Genomic DNA, 20,074 nt, shown 5'->3' on the forward strand with positions numbered 1-20,074 from the left:
AAACGTTTATTAGTTTAAATATCCGTTCTCCTGGAGGTGAACTGGGATGTGACGGGGATCGAGGCCAGCGACAGCAGCTGCCAGTGACTGTGTTGGCAAGGCCCTGCGTGTGTTTCTGGAGCAAGGCTGAACTGGGGTCTGTGCACCTCAGGGATGCAGTTTGCAGAGCTGTCGACACAGGGGAGTGTCATGATGACAGGGCAGAGGAGCCTTCATCACTGTGGGGCTTGCACAGAGGTAGCGTCTTGCTCTGAGCAGCCCGGTGCGACCAGCCCAGCTCAGGCAGACAGCACCACGTCCCAGTCAGCAGGTGGGAGATGCAGGAGGGCTGATCTGATGCTTCTCCCCATCTCAGTGATGCCCACTGTGTGCGGGACAGGGGGGCACAGCCCAGAGCGGCTGCAGGAGTGGCGGATCAGGGCAGGTTCCCACTGCAAGCTCAGCCAGCACTGGGCTGGCGTGACCACCCACAGTGTCCTCCCTGTTCCTCTGTGTGCTGCCACCCGCCTCCTCCACCTCCCCTGGGGGGCTCAGCACCCAAACCAGGTGCAGCAGAGGAAGAAGGACCACGAGGGCTCCCCAGGCTCTGTGCTCCTGTCCCAAGTGGGGAAGCCCTCAGAAGAGGCACTGCTGGTGGCCAGGTGCTGGAAAGCAGTGAGAGCAGAGGGTGATGAAGCACAGGGGAGCGCAGTGTGTCCCAGGGAGGTGGCCATCCCCTGGGGAACCCCAAAGCTGGCTTAGTGCAAGGTGTTAGCTAGCAAGAAAATCTGGTTTGCTGAGGACAGCAGGGGCAGCCACCATCCTGAGGCACTTGAGCTTTTCACAGAGCTGGGACCGGTCTCTCCTGGAGAGCTGGTCTGGAGGATGCCCAGGATGGGACCATCTTCAGTCCTGCTTCTGCTCGGCACAGGGATGGGCAGGTCCCTGTATCCCCACCGCTTCCTGTGGGAAGGAATGGGACATTCAGCGCCGGGCTGGGAGCACGGCTCAGCTGGCGCCTGGGCAAGGACAGGATCTACCTGGGCAGGCTGTGCTGGTGCTAGAGCTCAGTAGATGCTCCGCTGCTCCGAGGGCTGACATTTTCTGTAGGATCTGGCACTTGAAAGGCCACATATGGGCACTTCTTCACGTTGAGGCACACCAGCTTCTCAAGCGATGCCGTCTTAACTATCTCAAAGCCAGTTGCTCCACCGAATGTACTGGGTTTCCAGTACTCTGGAGAGCAGATGGGGTTTCCAAGAAGCCCCTTCAGGGAAAACGGAGCTCCAATCTCCACCATGCTTTCCCCAAAAATACCATTGGGTTGGGGTTTCTCAAGCAGCAAGCCTGGGTAAAACTCCAGAGCATCAATGTCTCCATACAGCTCCTCCAGCTCTGCCGCCTTCTCTTCCTCTCCTGCATCAAGTGAACACAGAGCGCTTCAGTGAGGGAATCATCCCCCAGCAAGGACTGCCCTTGCTGTGGGCAATGGAGCGTGGCATTCTCACAACCCAGGCAGCAGTGAGCCCGGCTCCTGGGCCAGGCACTGGGCTCTGGACCCTTCCAGCCCCACAGGAGGAAGGACCTCTGCATCCAAGGCATCAGCCTGGTCCGCGAGAGTGGTGACCAGGCAAGGCTTGACTGGACAGGAGCCACTGCTCTGCTGGGCAAGCCCAGGGGTAGGGAGCACCCATGGACTCTGCCTGAGGTTGCAGAGCATCAGTGCTGCCCCGGCAAAGGCCCGAGAGCTGCTGCAGCGGCGCTGCAAGCCCTACCTGTCAGCTCCTGAAAGGACTTGTAGGGCTTCATGCCAAACCTCTTGCGGTACTCATTGAAGGGCTGCAGGCGCAGCTGCCGGGATTCCTGGATCACACCGACAGCCACCTTCAGGACGTTGGCATTGATGGTTTGTCCCCCTCCGATCTGGGTGGGAACACACGGAGAAGCACGCGTGAGGCACGAGGCAGCACCCGCATCCTCGGGGGAGCCACAGCACAGCCCCACTCCCCACACCAAGGCACCCATGTCCTGGCACGGTGACGTGGAGGCCAGCACGTCGAAGAGGGGCACATCAGCAGACCTTGCCCAGAAAAGCTGTAGAGCAGCTCAGGCTAAAGCCAGCCCTGTTCCCAGCATGGGTGAGGGAATGGTGTGGGAGAAGCCCTGGATGGACGGTGACCCACCAGCCAAGGAGACATTACGGGGAATTTGGGGTCACAAAGAGAACTCAAAAGGCAGCAGAGCAGCAAATCAGTGCCTCAGCCTTGCTGCTCTGCACCAGAAAAGATGGTCAGAAATGCACATGTAATCGCTTGGAGGAGAACATCCATGTGATGGCAGCAAAGATCAGTGCCAGGGAACCTGCTCCTACACCCAGGCTGCTCCACAGCCCCGTCTGAGCCAGAGACCCCAGCCCCATCAGTCAGCTCTGGGCCAGGTGACCCCAGCACCATCGGCCAGCTTACCACAGGCTCCTGGTGTCACCACAATGCTCTCTACAGAGTCCCAAGGACACACCAATGGGACTGCCAAGGCCCAGAGCGATACAGTGTGTGTGGGGAGGACTCCCAGCATGCCCGCCGGGTGCTGCCCCACGGCCCAATTGGGAGGTTCATTACTGCTGTGCTACAGCTGCTCTCCAGGCACTGCAGGGACAGGTGGTGCCTTGACCAGAGCTTTGCACCATGTAGGAAGAGGAGCTTGAAACCCCACTCCTACCCTACAAGTCCCTGATCTTGGCTCCACCCCCGCACAGCACAGCAGCATCTGCCCTGACAGTACCACAAGCATCCCTCTGGGCATCCCACAGCCCTGAGCATCCCTCCTGGCATCCCACAGCCCCGGTGCCAGCAGGGAGGGGAGAGCAGGACCTTACCCTTCCTGCTATCTGCTTGGAAAAGGACTCCACCAGAGCCTCCACACCGTAGTCCATGAGCATGGAGGTGTTGTAGATGAACTGCTCGTAGCTGTACTCTTCCCCCTGGATGATGAAGGAGTCGGGCATCAGCCCATGCCAGTGATAGAGCTGGTTGAACTCCACCGCGATGCGATTCCGGTACTGGAACTGTGTCCCAAAAAGGAGCTCGGGGTCGAACTTGAGGCTTAGGAAGTACCCGCTGAGGTGCTGGACATAGTCTTCAATGACAATTTTAATGGTCTCCCCTGGGCAGGAGGTGAGAGAAGCAGCCGTCAGCAGGAGCTACCGGCTCTGTACCCCGAGATGTTGCCCGTGCCCAGGGAGGTGGGGCACAGGGCTCCAGGGTGCCCATGCCATGCGGTGCCCCCGCTCCTCACCGATGAGGATGAGACGAGCTGTCTGGAAGAGCTGCTCATCGCTCCAGGTGGGATGCTCCCGCTTCAGTATGTCGCAGACGCGGTTGTGCTCCCGCAGCCAGAGCGTGGCGTACATGCAGAGCCCCGGCAGCAGCCCAAACACCTCCTGCCCCATCGCCAGACGCTTCTCCTTGGGGATGGCAGGCGGGTAGACCATGTGGACGGGAGCATCAGTGACCATGGGGGGGTACACCTCTCCATCGACCACCTTGGGGAGACAAGAACAGGATGGTAGAAAGGGAGAAGAGAGAAAACCTTGCCAATAAAAGCCTGCCCAGCTGGGACCTGCCTCCCTACAGGGACCACAGCCGCTCTCCTGCAAGTGCTGAGGGAGATGGACACCCCCCTTGTGCAGCCCAAACTGTAGGACAGCCGCTGCTGTCAGAACAGCCCAGCCCCAGCCCTCATCCCCCCGAAACGGCTCCTCTGCCCAGCAGCCACCGAGGGGACCCTGTCAGTGCTCCGCACAGGGCACCAGGGCTAGGGAGTCTCCTACAGCATCTGGGCCTCCTGATGCACCCGTGAGTCTCTGCGCTGGCAGCTGCCAGCGGGACAGGGGCTCCCAACAGCCCTGGAGCACGGGGCTGAGGGATGTTTCTGTCCTACCTGGAATTTCAGCTTCCCATCTCTGAAGAGCCGCAGCTGGTGCTGCCGCTGCAGGCTGTCCCCATACAAGTGCCCGAGATCCACCTGCCAGGAGAGGGTAGTCTCAGAGCTGCTCCAAAAGGCCGTGGTGCCCTGCTCCCCCTCCTCACACCCCCGCTCTGTTGCCCCTCACCCCATGCCCCAGCGCCTTGGTGAAGCCACGGCCCATCTTCCCCGACGTCTTGAAGAACTGATGGGTGAAATGCTGGGCGAAGAAGGCAAACATCAGGTTGGTGCCTCGGGGATCAGCTTCGAACTTCTGCCGCAGCAGGAACCTCTCTGCCAGCAGCTGGGGGTCCGGGAGCTGCTGCTTCCCTGCGAAGGATGGAGGGAGGTTGCAGGCAGATGCCCCGTGCTGACCCAGCTGGGTCTTGGCTGCAAAGCTGTCGGTGCCTTACCTGCAGACACCTTGCGTGGGCTATGACATGCCCCAGCAGCTCAACCTGAGCTGTCCCAGCAGCACTTTGGATGCCCTCAGGCTCCTCCTGCTCCTCCATGCCTGGCACCTCAGCCACGTACCTTTGGTCCCCATGGGCGTGGGGCAGTTGTCTGGCACCGGCGGGAGGACACGGGTGTAATAGCTGACGTTGGAGTAAGCCTCCCAGCTGATGTAGCCATAGTCAGAGTTGAAGGTGGGGGGGCTAGGGATGAGATTGGCACGAACTGGAAGGAGAGAGGGGGGGTGTCACCATGGGCTAAGGCACAGGGCAGCACCCTACAGCTTCAGCCCCCTGCCCAGTGCTGCCAGGCACCCTCCCCTGACCTCCCAAAAACCAGAAAGGGACCAGCAGCGGGGGCATCATCCCAGGCTTTGTTCTGAGACTTCTAAAGGCTGCAACTCCCTGCAGAAGAGCAGGTCTCATACTAATGTGCTAAGTGGATTCTTGAGTGATGAATGAGACGACGGAGACACAGGAAGGGTAAAACCCAGAGCTGGAGCCTTGCAAATGTGTCGCTACGGCTCCAAGGGCTGGAATCTAAATATTTATGCAAAGTGATGAATGTGGGGCCATGAGCAACAAGGTCCAGCTCCGTATTTCCAGAGGCCGCTTTCTGTGCAGCTGCTTAAGAGCCCTTTGGCTTGGGGAGTGCGACATGCCGAGGGCTGCTCCTGTTTTCCAGCTGGCTGGCAGCCCAGCGTGTGGCTGGAGATGCATGACCAGGGATGTGCAGCTGGGGACACATGGGCAGCCCAGCCCACCCACCCTCTGTGCCCCGCTGCCTGGCAGGGCGATGCTGTGACAGGGTGATGGGTGACCACCTCTCTGGGTCTCCCTGCGAGGCGACTCATGCTCAGTGCCCGCTGTGCCTGCGGCAGCTGTGGTGCCCCAACCCACACCACTGCCCAAGGGGGCCCTGAGTCCTGCTGCACCCCAAGACCCGCTCCAACCCCTCACCTGTGAGCACGAGCCTCATGAGCGTGTCCCGGATGAAGGTGCTGTTGATAATGTCCCAAAACCACTTGAAGTGGGTGAGGATGTAGTGGTAGAAGGCAGGGCTGGGCTTCAGCAGGTTGTGAAGGCGTATCCAGAGCTCGGCTGGGGGAGACAAACCATGCAAACACCACTGACCCCACTAATGAAGCCCATTAACAGCCCCAGCCCACCCGTGCTGTTGCTGCCCCAGGACCCACCACAGGTCCTTGGGTGAGAAGGACTTACGGGAGGTGCAGTTGGCCCCAAAGTATCCCGTCCGTGTGCAGTCGCACTCGTATCCTGCCAGGCCGACCCTCACACACACCCCTTGGTTCTGGCAGGGGTAATAGCAACAGGGATTCACTGCTGGGGGAGAGAGAGAGACATCACCATGGGGACATCCATCCATAGTGTCACCACGTCCTCACGGCTCCGTGGGGGGTGACACTGCCCAGGATGCAGCTGAGCTGGGGTGCCCTGAAGCCAGCTGCCTCCCATGAGTCCAACCCCCCGTGCCTGGTGTCACAGCAGGGAGACAGGACACAGAGGCTGCAGGAGCTGGGTGCTGCCCTGGCCATCACAATCTCTGGCCCATGATGGGGATTACTGCTCAGCTTTGCTTTTACCTCCCTGGGGAGGTATTTTGGGCGGGAGAATCGCCTCGGTGCCATCCTTCCTTCCTGGTGGAAGTCAGCCTTGTCTGAAACACCCAGGATTGCCAAAGGAACGCTCTGCACCCTGTGTCTGTGCCCCAACCGGTGCCACAAGCCCCAGCCCCAGCTCGGGCTGCTGCTGCTGGGTGCCCGGTGCCAACACGGGCCTGTGCCACGGTGGCTCCCTCCAGCCGGGGTACACAGTGTGGTGCAGGGGGAGGTGCTGTGCCCCGAGCCCTGGCACAGGCTGGAGCTGTACAAACACAGCACCGTGTCACTAAGAGCCACGGCGATTGTCAGGGCTGAAGTTTGCTTTGGCAAGCAGCTCCTCCGCCCTCGCTGCCCGAAAGCGGATGAGAACTGCTGGGCTGGCCCCTCGGCTCCTGCCCGGCCCCTTCCTCAGCTCTCCTCACGCCCCGGCCTGCAGACGCAAGATAAGGGCCCCTTCCCACCCACCCCCCAGCAGGATCCTGCAGCACACGGGGAGACGGGACCAGCACCGAGCTGGGTGGGTCCCTGTGAACCTTGGATGGGGCCCTTGTGCTGGGGGGGAGCGAAAGCACTGGGAGCCCAGGAGCAGACCCGGATGAAGGCTTCAGCATGAGCTGGCGGGACGGCGGCATTGGCGGGACAGCGGTCTGCAGGATGCACAGTGCTCAGGGACCGCGGTGCCACCGAGGCACGGCGCTCAGTGCGGGCACAGGCAGCACACCTTCAGCACAGGAAGGGACAAGAGCTGTAGATGAAGGGAGGTCTCCCAGGTCCATCAGCCACTCTGTCCCCACCAAACCTGGTTTGAATTCTGCAGGAATTTGGGACCAGGTTCCAGCTCTGGGGTGGAGGGACGGGCACACGGAACAGAAATCACATTTTTTCCATATGAAATTGTAGCTAAAAATTAACATAATTGTAAAAATAAAGCTAATTTTGCAGAGCCACTCATTTCCCCAGCTGGCTGCCTGCTCAGGGCAGGGCAGGGACTGCCTTGGGGCCCGGGGCTTGGCTGACGGCTCTGCCTCTGCTGTGACCCCAAACCCCTCTGGTCACACGGGCTGGCTTGCGAAGACGCGTTCAGCTCCCAGCCCTTCCGTCAGGCTGCCTTTCATCTCCGATCTTTGCGTGCATCCAGACGCTATTACAGACCCAGGCAGGAGGCAGCAGGCAGGTTCTTATTTATCTCAGACAAATTAAGGTCAGACCACCCGTTTGGCTTTTCTCTAGATGGGAATTTTTGCAAAGGGGGCTGTCTTACAGCACAGCCAGAGCATCCTCCAGGCTATTCCTGTGTCGGCAGCTCTGCACTCACTCAACTCTGCTGCAAACTTTGCAAGCACCTAAGGAAGCATCCCCGTGCAAGCCAGGGGCACATGGGCACCGCAGCCACAGGGCCAGGAGGATGCTCCATGCCATGGGCTCTTGGCATGGCAGGTCATGTCCTGCCCCGGCTCCCCAGCTGACATGAGGAGCCAGGAGAGGTGCTGAGCCTCTCCCTGGCACGGGGCCCGGTGGTATTTTGTGATGGAGCACTCCTCCAAGGCAGGTTTGGCAGCACACTGGGCTCCACCGAGCTCCCTCCTCACGTCAGTGTCAGTGCCGCGGGGTCCTGGAGGTGGGGTGGGAGCGGCATGTTCCAGCCAAAAGGGTGGGAGGGGGACGGAGCGTGTCCTGGCCCGTGACAGCAACCCCCTCGCTCCTTTCGGAGCCTCCCTCCCACGGCGGTTCCGTGCCTCTCCCCACCCCGGCCAGGAATCCTGCGCCAGCGCTGCCGGGACGGCTCCAGGTGTGGGGAAGGCCGCTGGCAGCCGCTGCGCCGGAGCACGGCCCCGCCGTGACGGCAGCGCTGGTGAACACACTTCATCACCGGTGAGAAACGCCAGATTGCGGGGACGACATCCGCTCCGCCAGCCACAGCCAAAGCAACCTGGGGTGAATCACGGCTGGGCTTGCTCAACGGGACACGGCTCTGCGCCTGCGGCCTCTGAAGATGATGGAAAGCTCATGCACTTGTTTTTCTGATCCAGAGAGGCCTCCTCAGGCCCACAAGCTGTTCACAGGACATACAGTGCAGCCAGATCATCATCTGCAACCACTTCTGGCCGCACCATGAGCAAGAGCAGCATGCGGGGGCCACAGCTGCATGCAATGTGGGGCTCGGCAACCCTCCTTCCCACACCTGAGCTGGGCTGCCGGCCCCAGGGCCAGGCTGCGGCTGGGCAGGCGGGCTGGCCAGAGGAGGTGATGCAGTCCCAGGGCTCCGGGTGTGGCAGCAGGGGTTGGAGCTGCATGAGCCCGGTGTTGGAGGGGTTGTGTTGGGAGGAGGCACATGACCATGAGCTCCAGAAACGGGCTCTGTCAGGGGTGATGCCTGCCCTCCCTCAGCCAGGTCTGTGCCAGACCGGCCCCGTGGCTGGACCTGGTGAAGACGGTGATGCCCAGGTGCTGCCACACCTCCCGTTTGCCAGCACGAGCACCCAGTGGAGGAGGACCGGCTGTGGAGAGGGTTTATTTTGCAAGAGCACTTGTGCAGAACACTTGTACTACACCCCTGAAGGTAAGCCAGCAGCCAAGGGCAATATCTGCCGTGGAAAACAGAAACACCATGGGACGAGCTTGGCTCCGCTCACAGCCGGAGGGAAAGTCTGCAGAGAGCAAACGTCATGGCTCAGAGCCATGGTGCAGCCAGCAAGGAGTCAAGTAGAGTCAAGCTGCAAACACCCAGTGAGGAGATTCCAGCCTCAGCCCACAATCCTGTTACTTGGTCTCCAAGAGCAGATCCCAGGCACGGTGCTGGGGAGGAGCCGGAGCGCAACTGCTCTGCTGGCAGCACCTCAGGGCACAGTGCAGTTCCCCTAATCCCTCAATCAGATACCTCCTTCCCTAATTAAGGTTTGGAAGAGAGCCTTCCTTTCATGTGTATTCCAGGTAACTGGGGTTTTTTTGCCCCACATAGTGAAATTCACTTTGATCCTGGCATGCAGCAGGCAGCTCCAGGGGCTGGCTGAGGCTGCACCATCCCGGCGTGTCTGTCCCAGCTGCTTCAGACACACACGTGGGTGCCCGAGCCCTGTCCCTGACAGGACACACAGATGCTGCTCTTGTCTGTCCTCAACCCTGAGAAGGAGCTTCTCAGGGAGACAAGCCCCATGCCAGAGGATAGCCAAGCTGGAGCAGAGACCAAAGAGAGGTTGTCCTTTGCCTGTCACCCCAGCCCAGGGCGTGACAGCCACATCCATCCCACAGGGTCCCTCCTTTTGCCTCCCCAGCACCAGCCCTCCTGCAGCGCTCACTCCCACTCAAGAAGCCTGTCCCAGCAGCTGGACTTGCCACCTCCTGCCAGCTCACACCCTGACTCCAGCATTCCCTGGAAGGTAGGTACAGCTGCCCTCTGCGTGGCTACGGCCATGGGGCCTCTGAGCAACCCTGGGTCCTGTTCCCCTTTTGGACATGCATGCTGCCAAAACAGGGAAGTCTCCACCTCAGGGTCACTGTTTTTGCACAGAACCAACCACCTCAGGACAGAGAAGATTCCCACCCCCAGTGGGGAGGGGGACTGGGCAGTGGAAAGGCATGGTGCCTGCTCTGGCTGACAGCTCTTCCTTGGGGTTGAAGGAAGGGGCTACATCTCCCACCGTCCTGCTTTGCCTGCAATGGGGGGTGCCTGCACCCCTGCCCTGCCTGCACAGCACCCAGTCTGTGCACATGCTGGGGGCTCTTGGGTTTGGGCATATCACTTCTCACAGCAGCAGGTAAACCCAGGCAGGCTGCCAGACACAGGGTCAGCATCAGCGCTGTGTGCAGCACAGATGGACAGAGCCCCTCCGAGGGATGAGGGATGCAGCCTGGCTGCCTGGGCTGCTTTCCCTGAGAATGATACTTCAGTGAGGAACTGTAAAACCAGAGAAGTGCCACCAGCTTAGTGCTGGGGTGGCATTTTTCTGCAAGGAGGAAGGTCATTTCATGGAGGTCATTTCACGGAAGAGGGACTTGGAGTCAGTGCCCCATTAACTGCCTGGAGGAAACTGTGCCGTAGGGGCTGGGGAGGGACCTGATGGGATTCCAGATGTGGTTTTAATTCCCAACATGCTCTGTGGATACCTGCCATAAACCACATTGCTCCTCGACATCCATGGGTGCACAGGCAGCCAGAGCACTGCACCAGCACGTGGGGAACTGCTGCAGCACGTGGGGATGGGAATGTGGGGATGGGAATGTGGGGATGGGAATGTGAGGATGGGAACATGGGGATGGGAACGTGGGGATGGGAACGTGGGGATGGCTGGAGCTGTCCCTGCTGCTCGCTGGGGCCAGCCCTCCATCCTCATTCCCCAAACTGCAGTTGCACCTGGTACATGTTTGGGGAGAGCAGGACAGGGCCCTGCCTGTCACCATTCATGGGTACCAACCCCCGTTCTGCTGAGGAGCCCGGTCCCAGCAGGGAGTCTGCAGGGAGCAGCGGCTGGATGCTGCCCCCAGCTCTGGGGCTGGCCATGCTCCTGTCCTGCCCCGGGGGCTCAGGGGATGCTGGGGGGCTCGGTGGGACCCCAGCCCTGTCATGTGGCCACGGCCATGCTCGGGTCAGCTCCTCCATCCCCGCGTGTGGTCCCAGCGCAGCCGCAGCGGGAGGTAGAGGGAAGTTTGTTTGTCACGGGCGATTTTGTTCTCCCGTCAGGCGTGACGGGCCAAACCCTGCAGCTCCGGGTGCTGCGGGGACCTTGTCCCGGGGCGCCGGCCTCGGGGCTCCGGGTACCGCGGGTCCCCGCCCGCCCTGCCCGCCGCTCCAGGGCTTCTCCTGGCGGCCCCCGGCAAGGACCGGCCCGGGGCGATGGGCGCGATCCCGCCTCCGGGGACCCCCCGGAGCTCCGACCCGTCCCGCAGCGCTGGGCAGGGGCTTCGGGCGAACGCCGCGACCCTCCCGTGGCCCGTTGCCGAGCGCCGGGAGCAGCGACCGTCCCGCGACCCCCGCGGGTGCGCGACCCCGGCACTGAACCCTCCGGGAGCTGGTTCCCCCGCATCTCCCGGTGCCGGATGCCCCCGGAGCGGGATGCCGCCGCTCCCCACGGTACTGGCTCCCCGGGGGTCTCCCTCCCTGCCTCCCGCCGCCGCCCCCCGCCCCGCGTACCGGAGCCGTCGGTCGCGGCGCTCCCGGAGGCGCAGAGCAGCACGGTGTGGGCGAGGAGCAGCCGCAGCCCGGCCCGGCGCAGCCCCGCGGCCGGCGGGGTCCGGGCCCGGCACCCACCGCCCATGGCGAGAGGCAGCTCCGCCGCGTCCCGCCGCCGCTGCCGGCCCGGCCCCCCGCCCTCGCCCCCGCCGCGCCTCCTCCCGCCCCCGACGGGACGGGGACGCCTCCGACAGCCCGGGCCGGCAGGGGGGGCTGCCCGGACCTGCGCGCCCACTCCGGGGTCCCCGGCGTGTCTTGAGCCCCCTGTCCTCCAGGAGCCCCCTGCCCGTCCCCAGGACCCCCCATTCCCGCCAGTCCCCACCTCCCCGAGCATCTCTGCGTGTGTCTTCAGGTCCCCACGTCCCCCCGCATCCCCCATGCCCTGGTCCCCTCATGTCCCCCAGCATCCCTACATCCCCTCCGTGGTCCCCAGGACCCCCGTGCCCATGCCTTGATCCACAAGCCCCCGGCATGCGTCCCCACGCCCTGGGGCACCCCGTTACACAGCTCAGGCAGCAGCACCATCCCTGCAGCGTGGCTGTGGGCTGTGAGCCCAGCTCAGCCTCTCTGTCCCGCTGCGGGAGGCTGCCCCAGCAGCGCTGCCTGGCTGGCGCCAGGAGCTGGGCTGCCCACAGCCAGAAAATCTGAGTTTTATCAGTGAAACCATCGCTGGGAGTTTCCTGCCTGGCTACTTTGCCCCCCAAAGCACCAGCAGGGACAGGATCAGCCCAGCCCAGCCCAGCCAGGCACCAGCCACCCTGCAGGTAAGTGTGTCCAGCCTGGAGAGACTCTGTGTGTCTGGACTGGGCGAGAGCATGATGGGCTGCTGGGCTAGTCTCAGGGCATGTCCCCTAGCCTGGTGGCACCCTGAGTCCTGGGGCTGCAACTGTGTGCCCTTTCCTGGGCTGCTCTGAAGCAGCAGCTGAGACCCTGGCATGGGCCTGAGGGTGTTTCCAGCTTATCTTGGGGGTTGCTGTTATCTAACAGGGTGGCAGGAAGCCCCAGCAGGGCCAGGGGTTGCCCAGTTCCTGCTCTCAGTGTGGAAAGCAGCTGTGTGGTGGGGACGAGGCATCAGCAAGGCTGTGGGACCATGGTCTGCACTGCAGGGCTTCGCAGGGAGGGAGCATCCCTGCAGGGCAGGCAGACTTCACACGTGTCCAAAAGTGAATGAGGCCCTTCAGCAGACAAATACATTAGCCATGATGAAACCATGACCTCAGCGGGCTCTTGATGTGCCCTCCCAGGGTGGGGACACTGGCTGCTTCCCAATGACAAGCCCGTGCTGGACGCGAGGGGCTGTTTGCATGCGGCTGGTGCGGTCAGTGTGTTGGGGCCAGGGCTGCTCCTGCCCGCTGTGCGCCCGCCTGTGATCACACCATCCCACTGGGTTCCCTGCCGCTCGCCCCGTCCTTGGGCCTCTCAGGCAAGGAGCAGCCGAGCACCTGGATGGGCACCATAAAAAGCCATGGCAGGCTGGCGGTTCAGCACAGAGGATGGATTTCGGTGGGACACTGGGATGGCTTCAGTGGGAGCACAGGGGGACAGTGTCAAACACTTTCCCAGGCACTGCCCTGTCCCCCCACGCTGTGCCTGTGCACTGCAGGAGTGGGGTGGCACCAGGTCCCCACCTCCACCAGCCCCACGGTGTGGGAGCTCCACGGAGAGCGGAGCGGTTTCCCCTTCAGGTGACATCTTTCCCCTCTGTCCCCACAGGCAGCACCAACAGCCCCGGCTCTGGCCTTTCCCCCTCCCTCCCTGCACCCAACGCTGGGTGCTGCTGACTGCCACATGTGGGACCGGGCACAGTCCAGCTGCCCTGTGTTCCCTGCCAGCCAGCCAGCCACTCCTTGGGGAAGTCCAGCTCCAGGAGCCCGTCTGTGTGCTCGCAGCTCTGCTCCCTTCCGTTTTGTCAGGTTTTAATAATCTTTCTCTTGCACAACACGGGAAATGGTTGCAACAGCCCCAAGGCCAGTTGTCTCGCCAGGGCCACCGAGGGACTGTCCCTGCAGTGCTGGGTGAGGGAGGGGGCTGCAGGGTGAGGGTGTTCCCACCGTCCTGCACCCCCACCACTGCCAGTGTCTTGCCTGGCACCCCCAGCCCTCGCTCCAGGCACTCAGTGCCACACCAGACTGCTCAGAGCAAACCGACCAGCTACCGACTCCCCTGCTGCCAGCCCCGGCTGCCAACAAACCTCCTTCCTTCTTCCCCTTCGTGACGGCTGTCTGTCTGCATGGCAACCCAGGATGTCTGTCTGTCTGCCCCAGGATCGGAGCCAGTCCCTGGGTGCCCAGATGAGTCCCTGTCCCCATTGAGGGTAAGGGTGGGCAGCGCTGCCTGGGCACGGCACTGGGACCACCCCCTCGCAGCCGCCCTCAGCACACACCAAGGTATGGGGGGCAGGTCCAGGGCTTTGCCACGGGCTCGGCAGCGTGGGCGCTGGGGTTGGCCAGCAGACACCCCGACATCGCTCTGTAGCAGCACGGGGAAGCTCCGGGACGGTGTCACGGCCCCCACGGCCCGTGTAAAACAGGACGGGGGAAGGCATTTTCGGAGATGCGCTGCAGCTGTGCTCCGATGTAGCCTAAAGCCCCTCCGGCGGGGTCCCGGTGCCGGTGGAGGAGCCCGCGGGATGCGGGAGCCGGTGCAGCCGGCAGCGTCCTCCCGTAGGGAGGCAGCAAAACACCGCCGATGGCAGCGCGGGAGGCTCCGGGGAGGCTCCGGACGGCTCCAGGAGGCTCTGGGGGACCCCGGGGAGCTCCGGGGGGCACAAAGCACCGCTGGTCCTGAGCTGCTCTGCCTTGGGCTGCCCCACGGCTCCTCTCCGTGCCCCCAGGCCCCTTCCCCCGGGTTTGCCTCCGTGAACTGCAGTGCCACCGGGGCAAATAGCAGGAGCCAGGAGCCAGAGGTGAGTCGGTACCCAAAACTCCTTCCCCATCGTCTTCCCCAGGGGAGGGCTGGAGCTGGGGGGACACTCCGTGCTGTAGCCCCACCGGCATGGGGTGGGTGGCAGCCCAGGGAGCCCACCCCGGGCTGGTAAAAGGCTGCATCTTGCAGCCCTGTGTGGGGAATGGCACCGAGGGGCAGCTGGGCAGGGGCAGCCCTGTGGCCCCCAGCCCAGTGCCCTAATACCAGGGGGTTTGCAAGGCCTGTGGAGCATCCCCTGGCCTGACCCATTCTTGCGCATCCCCAAGAGGCTCTTTGGGTGGGATGTGGCTCAGAGGGTGGACCCTCACCCACAGGCTGTGGTCAGGGACCAGGGAAGCCAAAACCCCCTTTTTTCTACAGAAAGGTTAAGGCACAACTGGTGTGGGGTCCCTCCTGGGGAAGGTGCAGCTGCAGGTACTTCAGTCCAGCAGATGCCGGTGGCTGCTGACCCCGTATCAGTCTGCTTCAGTACACCCCACACTGGGCTCAGAGGGGCTGTGGGGGTGCGGGACCAAGCAGGGGAGCAGTGGGGCCATCCAGGGAGCAAAGCTGTCCCTGATGGCTCAGCAGGGCTAGCAGCCCCTTCCCCAGCTCCACTGGGCACAGCAGCAGAGGACCCAGTGTTTCCTCCAGCACGGGGAGCTGACAGATGCTGTTTGGGGGGCTACAAATCAGAGCTGAAAAGCTGGGGCTGGACAGGCTGTCTGGGAACTCGTAACCTGAGCCCCAGGAAAGGAGGACTCAGGAAAGCGCTTTCAGCAATCATATTCATCATCTTCAGCTCAGACTCATTAGGCTCGCAGGGCCCGGCCTCGCCACCGCCAACGCCTCCCGCACGCAGATAGAGCCGCCGGCTCAGACAAATAAATGCTTCCAGCTTCCCGCTGGATGCGGCAGGTCAGGGAGCATCTGATGCCAATTACCCACGGTGTAGGGTTCCCCTGCCCTGCTCACCGGCACCGCGCAGCCAGGCGGCTCCCGCGCTCCGACCCTCCCACCCCTGTCTACCTCGGCCATGGGGTTGTTGGGATGCCTACACGTCCCCTCCAATTTAGGGTGGCCCCAGGGATCACCCTCTGCTCCGCATGCCAGGAGCCGTGGGGGCAGCCAGGGGGTTCAGCCGCCTGTGGCAGGGTGAAGGGCAGCCCTGTGCCACCCACATTTTGAGCTTCTCCATCCTGGGTCAAGGACCAGCACAGGGATCACTCACCCCTGCATTTCAAGGGATACTTGGAGGCCACCCATCTGTGTTGCTGTCCCCAACCATGGCAGCACAGCACTGGGCACTGGTGTGACACTGCCAGGGTTTAACTCCCACAGGCCATCTCCTGCCAGGCTGTCTCCATCGCATGTGCTCACAGCAGGGCACACAGGGACCCCTCCTCCCGGCTCCCCTGGGCAGCGGCCCCAGTTAGTGAAGCAGGTTTGGAGACATCTGGGTGGGAAGCCTGTCAGGGCTGCCTGTCACCTTGTGATGCTGCATGGATGCCCTGCACCCTGCTGTCCCCACTGTACGTGGGTGCCAGCCACCCAACTGCCCAGGGACGTACATCCTTGGGCCGACACATCCCCCAGATGTCTCAGCAGAGGGAAGTTGTGGGAGTCTCCATCGAGTTCAGGTCCAAAATCACATGGAAACCCACAGACCAGGCTGGGAAGAGACCCCAGGCTCCAGGCACCCATCCCAGGCCCTGATGGCAGCTGGCACAGCCACGCAGCCTCACCAAGCCCTGTGGCCAAATGGGCACAGGCAGCTCACCCGGCAGCTCTTCGGGGCAGCTGCACGTTTCCACTTCTCAAGGCTCAGGCTGGCCTGGATGTCCTTAATTGCCCAAAGGTCATCATCCCCGAGCCCAGGGCCACGTGTCGGAGGGACCCTGGGCAGGAACCTGACACGGACGCGAGTCATTCGGGATCAACGCTGGGGGCCAGGAAATTGCAACGGACACGAACCTAAATACACCGTGTGTCTCCCCAGGTAATCAGGGGCCAGGCCAGATTCCGGCTGACAGCTTAAATGCCTTAATTCCTCGGCCGCCGCGGCTCGCGGGGGTCCCGTGTGCCGTGGGCTTCTCCCAAACGGCCTCTGAGCTGGAGATCTGTCTGTAATTGGAGGCATCTTGCATTCCCCTGAAAGTAGCCAGGTCCCGCTGGAGGGGGCTGCGGGAAGGCAGCAATTTCCCTTATGGAATTATTTACCTGATTAGAGAGTTTATTTTATCAAAATTGCTTCAGAATGGGGCTACTCGGTGTGTCCAGCGTGGGGAGCTCCCTGGTGGGGCCGGCGGCCTGGAGACAGGTAATTTGTGTGGTTAATGGGACTAATCCAGCAGGCAATTACACCAATAGATTTCACGGCTGCAAAGTGCTCCGTTCCCATTAATTAAAAATCTGTTAAGAAGATTAGCACATAAAGGTATCAAAAGAAACCCAAGAGTTCCTTTCCCCACCGGCCCCCAAAGGCGAGTGTGGGAGTGCTGGATTGCTTGCATTAGCACTGGAATTATTCTTTGAAAGGTAAGGGCTTTGCATCCAAAGTAACCGCTGACAGTTTCCCCCCGACTTCCCCACCAAGAGGTCCTTTATGTTTAATTATAGTTTGTTTAAATTAGCCCTAATTGTTCGTGTGGAGCGTTAACTTCAATACGTTTCAAGCGTGCGGGTCCCCCGTGCCCTGCCCGCGCGGGGCGAGGAGGGCCAGGAGGGCAGCCTGCAGACGAGCCCCGGGCCCTGGCCAGTGCCCCTGATGCAGGGCTGATGCCCAGGAGCAGACAGGGATCCCGAGGGGGTCTGAGCTTGGCGTCCCCTGGTCGAGATGGTCACACCAGCGCAGGAGCTGGGGATGGTGGTACCCACTGTTGGGGGGTGCGGGTTCAGCTGTCAAACCCGGCTCAGCACCAGGCATCAGGTACCTCCCCGGCACGGTGGCAGCCGTGGTCTGTCCACACCCCACTGGCAGCTTCTCTGCCGGCGTGAGCCCCGTGCCATCATCACCACCCGCACCCTGGGACACCCCACACCTGTCCCCACGCTGCTCGGCTTCACGCTCAGCGGCCGGTGACGCTCCTGGCCTTTGTCCCCAGCCAGGCACAGAGCAAAACAAAAGCAAATTCCCCGGCAGCTGAAGGTGCCATTTCTAGGGCTGGGCTGAACAAGGAAGTATTTTTTGATCTCTTAAAAATCCCGAATATTATCTGACAGTTTATCTTGTTTCTCGCATCCGTGTCTTTGCAGCAACGCCAGCTCATTTACATGTGTATTGCGCCTGCCTCCACGGGTGCTGAGGTCAATTGAAACTCAAGAAAAGAGGAGAAATTTATGCAAAACTGTTGATTGCATTTGTATGTAATGAAATCATCCAATATTCATCTGACTATAGACTCTAATCTGAAAGGAGAAGTGAAGGACATAAGAGTCACTGGAAAGCAATAATGAGCTTCTGTAGTGATTAAAAAAGCACTTGAGCTTTCTGAAAATCCAGCCAGAAATCGTGTCTAATCAACACGGAATATAGGAGGCAGAGATTACATTGATACATTTTGCAAAGCTCACTGTTGAAAATGTATGCGAGCTGTAAACTCTGACATGCCATCCATGGTCTGTTTGATACAAATCCGGGCGGCACACAATCAGCGCCCGGGCTCGTCCCTGGCACAAAGCAATCTTGGTGTCTCTGCTCGATGACTCACAAGGAGCGCAATCACATCTATTTTGAAGAGCAATGTTGGTTTTTAACTATGTGGAGAGCTTCCAGCTTCCTTGGGAGTTTTTCCTTCCTTTCGCCTCCGTTTTGCCTTTCCCGGTGGCCGCTGGGCTCGGCTGGGGTGGTGGGAGGATGCCACCAGCCCCTGCCCCAGCCCCTTGGCTCAGCAGCTCGGAGCAAACCAGAGCGTCCAGGTGTGGCTGAGCATGGCCACCCTGGCTGTCCTGGGAAGGGTGTGGGTCTCTGCCTGGGGTGCGATGACAGGGACACCATGTGCACACCCCCCTCGGGGACCACCGGCCCAGGGCAGCGGGAAATGATGGTGCCCCAATCCCCCATGTGCTGTTAGGAGAGAGATCCCAGTGAGTGTGGTGCGGTGTGGAGAGCCCAGGGCACAGCTTGAGGGGGCACAGCTTGAGGGGGCCCTGCCACAGCCCTCCCATGCCCCCCTGCCCAACATGACCAAGCAGCGTTTGCTGCTGAGGCCAAATCGCTTTGTGGCCAAGGCGGCATCGATGACATCAGGCCCAGACCCACACTACACCCAGCTCAGCTGTTTTCTGGCCCATATCCCTCTCCCTCCCAGGTTATGTGGTGCAGCTGGAGCTCGTTCCCCACCCGCCAACAGCATCAGCTGCAGCTTCTTAGCTCTGGGTGCCATCCAGGCTGGGGCCAGGAGAGGTTCCTGCTGATGCTGGAGGAGGAAGGAGCTTTTGTGGCAGGCAGGCTGCGTGCTGCAGCTCCTGCTGCAGAGAACAGCAGGTGATCTGTGCAGTGAGAGGGAAAGTGGGACCAGCCCTGAGCCACCTCGTGCCAGCCAGCTGTGGTCACAGTAAGTGCAGTGAGAGTGTGTGTCCTCTGCTCTCTTCTCCTGGGTGGTTTACAACAGCAGGAGCTGTGCTGGGGATGGTCTCCTGGGCTGGGGTGCTGTGGTGTTCCCATGTGTGGTGGGTGCTGCTGCAGCCCTGTGCTGCTGGAGGGGGCTGTGGCCAATGCTTTGTCTGCTTGTCTGGTGTGGCAGAGGAAGGGTGAGAGCAGGGTGGGCTGTGGTGTCACAGCTCTGTGGGTTCATGTGCTGTTCTGCTGGTACCAGGGTGAGAGCAGCATTGGTAGGTGCTGTGGCTGGTGCAGAGCAGGGGGGTGTCAGGTGTGGGTGCAGGCAAATGGGCTCCCCAAACTCCCCCCCTGCCTCAGGACCATCAGCTGGGGTTGCTCCCCAAACAGGTCTCTGTTTTTGGATTTCAAAGCTGGGTTTGCACCTGGTTTTGCCTCATCAACGTGGCCAGTCCCAGACCTGCCCTGGGCCTTCTCCCAGCTGCCTGGGGACAGCCAGTGGCACTGGGGACAGCCAGCTCTGGGGATGGGTGGTGGCCCTGGGCTCAGCCAGCTCTGTGCCCAGCCTGACACAGCACAGCTTTATCACTAGGTTCTCATCCATGTGCAGTGCAGAGAGATGCTACAGAGTGAGGAATAGAGTAAATACCTGGAACATTCCTCAAGCCCTGCAAGCCCAGGCTGCTGCTGGGATGCTGAGCCTGCGACAAGGGCAACAAAAAAACCCCTAGTTGATAAATGTCAAAAGAACTACAGTAATCAGCTGAAAGCAATTTCCCCAGCCATGGAACTGCCCTGGGCTCGCCATTTTCCTTTATTCATTTATCATGGCAAGAGCTTTGGCCAAAATACACAAAGCAGAGAAATTGTTGACATGTGGGGCCCTAGCAGAGCAAATCCTTCATCCTCCTCCCCCTCCCCACTGCGGCCAAACTAACTTTTTGGGAGTTGTTTATTTAAGGCCTGCGGAGCACTCGGTGCTCTTTGAACCCAGATGCCTCGGGAGCCAGGCTGGGTGCTGGCCACCACATCCCCTCCTCTCCCCCATTGCCAGAGGCTGTGAGGAGGCCACTTTCTGATGTCAGGATGTACCCACTGGGGGTGAGGAGCTGAGCTGTGCTCAGGACCAGCTTCTGCTGCCTGCACCCCAAAGTGTGGTACTGGTGGCTCACACAGACACCATCAAACTGGTGAGGGGCAGATGCTGGTTTTGGAAAGTTCCTGTGTTGGCTTTCAGTCTTCCTGGTCCTGGCTAAAACAGCCACACAGATAGCACCAGTTTTGGTTCTCTATCTGCACAGCCTGGGGAACCCAAAGCCCGTCACCCTGCCCACCATGCCCCAGTCAGTGCTGAGCTCCCTGTGCCTCCCCAGTGTCCAGGGCCAGGCTGCAGGTCACTCCACTGGCTGCAGCAACGGGCAGGTGCTGG

General features: G+C 61.3%; 1 protein-coding gene across 1 annotated transcript; it reads right to left on the reverse strand.

The window, feature by feature from the left end:
- Positions 1 to 1,039: 1,039 nt before the first annotated feature.
- On the reverse strand, positions 1,040 to 11,268 carry PTGS1 (prostaglandin-endoperoxide synthase 1; the record flags this gene model as incomplete). The annotated part of the gene is made up of 10 exons (XM_084272586.1): positions 1,040 to 1,395; positions 1,755 to 1,902; positions 2,855 to 3,141; positions 3,274 to 3,520; positions 3,919 to 4,002; positions 4,091 to 4,272; positions 4,477 to 4,620; positions 5,355 to 5,495; positions 5,619 to 5,735; positions 11,145 to 11,268. 10 exons carry the CDS (start codon positions 11,266 to 11,268, stop codon positions 1,040 to 1,042), a joined length of 1,830 nt encoding a protein of 609 aa, XP_084128712.1.
- Positions 11,269 to 20,074: the final 8,806 nt, after the last annotated feature.

This window comes from Gallinula chloropus (genome assembly GCF_964237585.1).
Source record: "Gallinula chloropus genome assembly, chromosome: 18".
Lineage (NCBI taxonomy): Eukaryota > Metazoa > Chordata > Aves > Gruiformes > Rallidae > Gallinula > Gallinula chloropus.